Source organism: Boleophthalmus pectinirostris, unplaced genomic scaffold (assembly GCF_026225935.1).
Source record: "Boleophthalmus pectinirostris isolate CB_2022bp ecotype Guang Dong unplaced genomic scaffold, ASM2622593v1 HiC_scaffold_17, whole genome shotgun sequence".
In the NCBI taxonomy this organism is placed as follows: Eukaryota; Metazoa; Chordata; class Actinopteri; order Gobiiformes; family Gobiidae; genus Boleophthalmus; species Boleophthalmus pectinirostris.
The window spans coordinates 33678282-33685241 of NW_026571115.1; the positions used below are offsets into that span (position 1 = coordinate 33678282).

Consider the following 6960-nt stretch of genomic DNA (forward strand, 5'->3'; position numbering starts at 1 on the left):
TTATATTTCTTAATAATATTACTTTCGCAGAGGCTTTGCAGAGGTCGCATTGCAGTTTTTTGCCGGTGATGTTGTGGTGGTGTTGTAAAGTTACTGTCATGGTTCATGTTTTGTAGTAGTTGTTTTGCTTATTTTGGTGCATCTTTTTCTGTGATCTTTGTGTTTTATGCTGACATTTGTCCTGTCTGCTTGCAGTTTTGAGTTTTACCGTATTTTCCAGGCTATTAGACGCGCCCTTAAGCCTCTAACCGCATCAAAAAACGACCGCGCCCCACAATCCAGAGCGCCCCATACACAAATCCACTCGGGTGTCCCAGCACGACTTCAGTAAACTACAAAGCCGCACCACCCGCAGAACACGCAAACACACACGGAGCAGACAGCGACCGCACAGCGAAAAACACCCACAGACACACGCATCACTCCACTCCGACGAGGAACGGAACGGAGGAACGAACCGAAAAAGCGAGCGCGACGTGCCGCTTCTAGACACGACTGAACAACTGAGTCACTGCGAACACGCCGACAATCCGTTGGTCCCAGACAGCACCTCCCTACACGCCACAACTGAACAAAGCCCAGAGTCACCGTGAACGAACAAACAAACAAAACCACTCACCCATCCAACTGTTGTGTTTCCTTTAATGTCCTGTGCGGTTTATTTGTGAAAAAAGTTTGAAAATAGACCATTCAATGACAGTGCGCCTTATAATTCAGAGCGCCTAAAAGCCCGGAAAATACGGGAGTCGTTGTTTTGCTTATTTTGGTGTATCTTTTTCCTTTAGTGCAGCGTGATCTTTGTGTTTTATGTTGCCATTTGTCCAGTCTGCTTGCAATTTTGAGTTTTACTTCCTGATTGTTTGCCCCGTCCTAATGTGTTACTCCTGTGTCTGTGTGTGTGTTTTTTGTTTGTCCGTTGTCAGTGTCAATGTCAATTTCTTGGTTTATTCTGGTCTTTATCTTTGTTTAGTTACAAGCATTTTGGGTCCTCCCTCCTTTTAAATCGTGACAGCTACAGTTTAAGTAATATATGAAAGTATAATTGAACGCATAAAGAGCTTGGCAGCATCTGTACTCAGCTGGTGATGAATGAATCTAAACTAAGACATATTACATTTCACAGTTTTAATAAGTAAACTTAATGAATAAATACATTTCCATCCTTTTATCTCTGCTTGCAACTCTTGGGTTACTTCAATTTATTCTACAAACATAATCTCATTTTTGGGAAATCAAAGAAGTTGTATTTCCAGGGTTGTGTATCTAAATGAAATTTGTGTGACATTTTGGAACAGATGTTGTTAAATAGCCTGTACGCAGAGCTAGACAGAGCCAAAATTGTACTGAAGTAGGAGTAATGTTGCTTCAAAATAATATTAAAACGTGTGAATGAAACAAAACACAAGTCCAGGTCTGTTTGTAATGAGGAAACAACAGTATGAAGATCAGAAAATACTTATTATGAGCTCTGTAAACCTGGTCTTAAGTAAATTTACTTTGGGATTTCATTTCATTTTATAACTTAAAATAACGCCTTATTAAAAAACAGACATCATTTCCCAGCTTCAGGGCTCAGCCGACTCTGATCTGGTGGGAATTACCACTGAGAAAACAATGAATCTAAGTAATGAGGAACGTGTCCGGACAAATGTAAGACCGCAGAAGTAATGATCAATCTGAGGACGAGTCTGGGGATGATTCAAGGACTTAAAAACTGCACAGAGCTACTATCTATGACATAACAATCCTGGGAATATTTACTGAAAACAGCGTGAATAAAGTAAAAGACAACTCCAGGTATCAGGTTTTAATGTGGGAACACGGTTAAAGATCTTATATTGTGCAAAATAGACTCTTGTCTTTTAAGTCATGTTAGAATGTTGTTACCTCCACAAAAACAGACCTGGAGTTTTTATTTTATTCACACATGTTTGAGTGACTGTTTATCAGAGGCGAGAACTTGCAAGTCGTGATTTGGACTCGAGTCAGACTTGAGTCACTATTTTTAGGACTTGAGACTTGACTTAATAAAATGGACTAAGGCTTGGGACTCGACTTGGACTTCAAGGTCAGTGACTTGAGAAGCACTTTTAAATCTGAATTCTTTCTATTCTCACTGTAATGATTCACACAATGATTTTGTCAAGACATTTAAAAGGAAAAATTAACATTTCTACAACTCTTATACGGTATACTCTATAAATATTCATATATGAATATACCATGACTTTGTAAGTACAATTTAGTTTAAAATTCATATAAAATATAAAGCTACTTTGGTTTAAAGACTTGAAATGACTTGAAGATCACAGCAGACGACTTTGGCTTGACTTGGACTTATGGGCCAGTGACTCGAGACTCGACTCGGACTTGCCTGTATTTGACTTGAGACTTGACTCGGACTTGAGGTCAAAGACTAGAGACTTACTTGAGACTTGCAAAACAAAGACTTGGTAACACCTCTGCTCTTTATTATTAGGCTACGTTCAGACTGCAGGGCTTAACGCTCAATTTGGATGTTTTTGTGAAATCCCATGTTTTTGCGAGGTCGTTCACATTTCCAATTAAATGCGACTTGTATGTGACTCCAGTGTGAACATTAAACGGCCCGAAAGTGTCCCACATGTGCACTGGAGACACGACGACGTCAACTGCAGCGAGCGTGCTCTGTGTTTACAGAAGTTGTCCAAACATGGACACGAGCATTGAGCACCTGGAGATTTTAAAGTTCCTCTCGTACCGGAGCCAGAACATGAACAACTTACTTGTTTTAAGGTAAAGATTGAGAAGGAGAAGGACGAGGTTTTTGGCCGTGGTGTTTTGTGGGACAGTCTGTTGAAAGGAACGTGTGGATGTGGAGACGTAGCCAAGAGTGGTGAGTGGTGATGTGCTTCACTTCAGTGACACGGAGTTCATTAACAATTTTCGTATGATGAGAAGAACATTTGTGTACATTTGTCGCTTGTTGATAACGTGTCGGTGGGATGAATGCGCCTTGGCCGTTCAGACTGAAGTCACATATCAAAAGATCGGATATGTATGGGTTTTAAGAGCACATATCCAAGTGGCATGAGTCGCATTTGAAAAAATCGGATCTGTGTCGTTCAGACTGTCATTAAAAGATCAGATACAGGTCACATAGGGGCCAAAAAATCGGACTGAGGTCACTTCAGGCTGCAGTCTGAACCTAGCCTAAGTCTGTCCACATCTCTAAAGCTCAAAATGCTCCATTTCACCTTATGATGTCATTAGGGCTGGCTATCATTAAAACTGCCGATATGATACATACCTCGATACAGTGAGCTTTCGATTCGATACAATATATTTCAAAACGATTTGATATGGTCCACTAAAAAATAAAGGCTAAATCATGGCTTTGTTAAACTGCTTCTTGTGCAAAGTGAATATGAAACACACCCATTTTAATCCTCAAAACTGTATATAGAGAAAAATCCTGCACACTGTCTTCGTCTTACTTGCAAAATGTGAGATTTATTAGGACATACAATGTTTCAGCACTAGGCCTTCATCAGGCAAAACATTTAGCCTGATGAAGGCCTAGTGCCGAAACATTGCATGTTGTAATGGTGCAGGATTTTTCTCTATGTTCTTGGGTTGCTCCCTCTCTTCAAGTAATTGATGTGCGAAGTTCTCACTCTTTTTAATCATCAAAACAGTGAAAATGTCGAATGTGTCGCGTAAACGAGTTTCTTTCCTTGGAACAAGCAACAAAACTGTAGTGCTGTGACAAAGTAATTTAGTAAAATTTACCAAAAAATACTCTTGGTAATATATCGATACAGCAGCCCACGATACCGATACTGTATCATCACATTAAACAATAAGATATATCGCTATATGAATATTTTTGAACACCCCTAGATGTCATGTAGTGGTAGTCTTCAATATTACAGTTACCTTTTACTTTTTGTTTAGTAGAGATTGGCAATTCTAGAGCTGATTATCCACATGATTCTAGTGAAGGTGTACGGAGTGTAAAAACACAGTGGAGCACTTTCTGTATTCCCAGATGACATCACAAGGTAGAGCAGAGTGTTTTGTGTTTGAGAGAAGTACTCAGCCTAAATCTGCAGGGTTTAAACATGTGAATGAAACAAAAAAAAACACAACTCTAGACAACATTATAACAGAGATCAGAAAATAAAGAGCAATAAAAAAGTTCTTTAAAAGCTCAAAAAGCCCCTTTAGCATAATACCCATGTATTATTATGTATGTATTTTCATCTTCATTCCACATCAGTCTTTACCGTCATACTTGTAGAGGAAGTTCTTGACCGTTCCCCATTCCCAGCGCACGACCAGGGAGATGATCTTGTCCACCAGGAATCCCACTAGAGACACACCAAAACTTTAGCGCAAACCAGTGGAACTTGGAACTCTTGGTGTTGATACTTTGCAGTGATGTCACGCTGGGGGTGTTCCACGTGTATGTCTAAATATGCATCAAGAATCTCAGCCTTCCGGTCATCGTGCAATCCATACTGGGAAGGATTCTCCGAAAAAGTGAGCATCAAACCTCCATGTTTGTTTTCCCACTGGGATGCGTCTATTGACAAAGTCAGTCTTTTCAAGTCTTTTGAACCATATCGCTTTTGTTTCTGGTTCTGATATTGTCATATTTTAGTTTTGGGATTCGGATTGTGTGGTTGTTGGATCCTAACAGCGGAAAACGGCTCAAGAAATTTGTTTGCCAACTCCATAGATGAAAAAGTGAATCAGATGTGTGTGATTGCAAACCTCCGTTTAAACTGTTTCTCTTCCCAACAGAATTGAAAAATAGTGAAAGGTGACGGCGATGGGCAGGATTGATCCACTGAAAGGACAAAAAAGGAAAACTTTGACTGCCTAAATCATCCCGAGTTTGCAGCGAACATTTTGTATGTGGAGCGTCATCAAAGCAAAATCTTGTTTGTTAATGGAGAGGTGCAGAAGACAAACAGACTGAGCTCACACTTTCTTGTTCTTGTGGTTTTACAGCAACATCACGTCTTGGTCTCTTTACAGTGGAAGGTGTTTCTTGGTGAACAGCTGGTGCCTTTCACTTTGGCGTTGACTTTTTAAATTCATAACCAAGACTGAGTGAGGGATCAGGATTTTGCTTTGATGGCGCTCCACATACAAAATGTTTACTGCAAACTCGGGATGATTTAGGCAGTCAAAGGTTTCCTTTTTCGTCCTTCCTGTGGATCAATCCTGCCCATCACCTTCACCTTTCACTATTTTTCAATTCCGTTGGGAAGTGAAATAGTTAGAATAGAGGTTTGCAGTCACACACATCTGATTCCCTTTTGCATTTATGGAGTTCGCAAACAAATTTATCAAGTCGTTTTCCACTGTTAGGATCCAACAACCACACAATTACAATGTCCGAATCCCAAAACTAAAATATGACAATATCAGAACCAGAAACAAAAGTGATATGGTTCAAAAGACTAGAAAAGATCGGCTTTGACAATAGACGCATCCCACTGGGAAATCAAACATTGATGCTCACTTTTTCGGAAAATCCTTCCCAGTATGAATTGCGCAATGACCGGAAGTCCGAGATTTTTGGTGCATGTACTGTCGAAATGTTCAGGAGTTACCATGGTGAAACAATGCACACATTAGCAAACACAGTCAACATGGATTTAAAAAACACATTAATCGAACAACAGAAAAATAATCATTAGACTAATCTTCCAAACAGTCATTAGATTATTCAAATAATCACTGAAATAATCACCTAATTACCATCTTTTATATATGTCGCACTGGACTATAAGTCGCACTTTTTGGAGGAAAATTATTTTATAAAATCAGAAACCAGGAACCGACATTTCATCTTGAAAGTCAAGTTCTAGTAATAACAACAGAACAGAGAACAACAGACTGTTAACGTCACATATGAACAGTTCTTCAGTTAAACTATAACATAAACAACAGAACAGAACAAGTTTAACAAACTCTCCATCTCACTCCAAATCACTAAATCCATTCAATTCTTCATCCTCAGTGTCACTTCTGAACAACTCCACAACCTCCGGAGGTAAACGGAGCGCCACTTCCTCTTCTGGCCTTTCTGAATCCCGACAGGATGGTTTCAGTGTCACTGAAGTTCAGGCTTTGTCCATCCATCCAGTGAATTCAGGAAAGTTTCATGGCACATCCTCCTGGTTCCATCCTCCAAACTTTCTTTCTGCTGCTCGATTACCGTTTTCGGCTGCAGATTTCACGACTTGCAGCTTGTAATCTGCAAAATTTTATTTTCTTTTTGGGGGCATTTGTGTTCAGTCTTCTCAGTCGTCTTTATAAGTTTGTTTAAATATAAATATATTTTCAGTGGTACAGAAGTAATGGTGCGATTGACTGACATGATACAGACAGGACAGAGGCTCTTTCTGCAGGAGACATGTGCAGTAGCCAAGTGACAGTGGTGCAGGAGGAACAGGAGCAGCAGATACTCACACACAAGACTAGAACCTCTCGACGCTTCAGTGTGAACATTTTAATATACAAGTCGCATAGGAGTATAAGTTACAGGAAACACCCAAACCATGAAAAAAGTGCGACTTATAGTTCGAAAAATATGATTATCATTTGAAAAATAATCGTTTACCCCCAACCCAAACTGTGTTATCAGCTGATGGACCAGAAAGTGACATCACACTTCACAGCTCCACAGGACCCTCCACCTCCTCCACTGACCCTGAGCCTTGGTGGGTCCCTCTGGCAGACTGTTGACCCAGGTCTGGATCACCGTCCCCAGCTCATAGGTCCACTGTAGGAACTGCTGCTCCCTCTGCTGCAGGGACTGCAGCTGCTCCGACTCGTCACTGTTCACTTTGTCTGGAAACAACAAGGGTTAAAAGTCAGGTGCAAGCATTATTCATTTTCATATAAATATTTTTCACTGCACTCTGAGTGAAAGTGACCAGACATCCCTATTTTCCCGGGGAC

At 40.2% G+C, this 6960-nt stretch overlaps 1 protein-coding gene across 1 annotated transcript in view; it reads right to left on the reverse strand.

The window, feature by feature from the left end:
* The window catches only part of LOC129408748 (cytosolic phospholipase A2 gamma-like), a 60562-nt gene that overhangs the window by 24338 nt on the left and 29264 nt on the right, over positions 1 to 6960 (reverse strand). The window contains exons 7-8 of the mRNA XM_055153105.1: positions 6709 to 6836; positions 4269 to 4352 (exon numbers count right to left, since the gene is read on the reverse strand). Coding sequence (XP_055009080.1) covers positions 4269 to 4352; positions 6709 to 6836 — 212 coding nt within the window. The remainder of the gene's footprint in view (positions 1 to 4268; positions 4353 to 6708; positions 6837 to 6960) is intronic.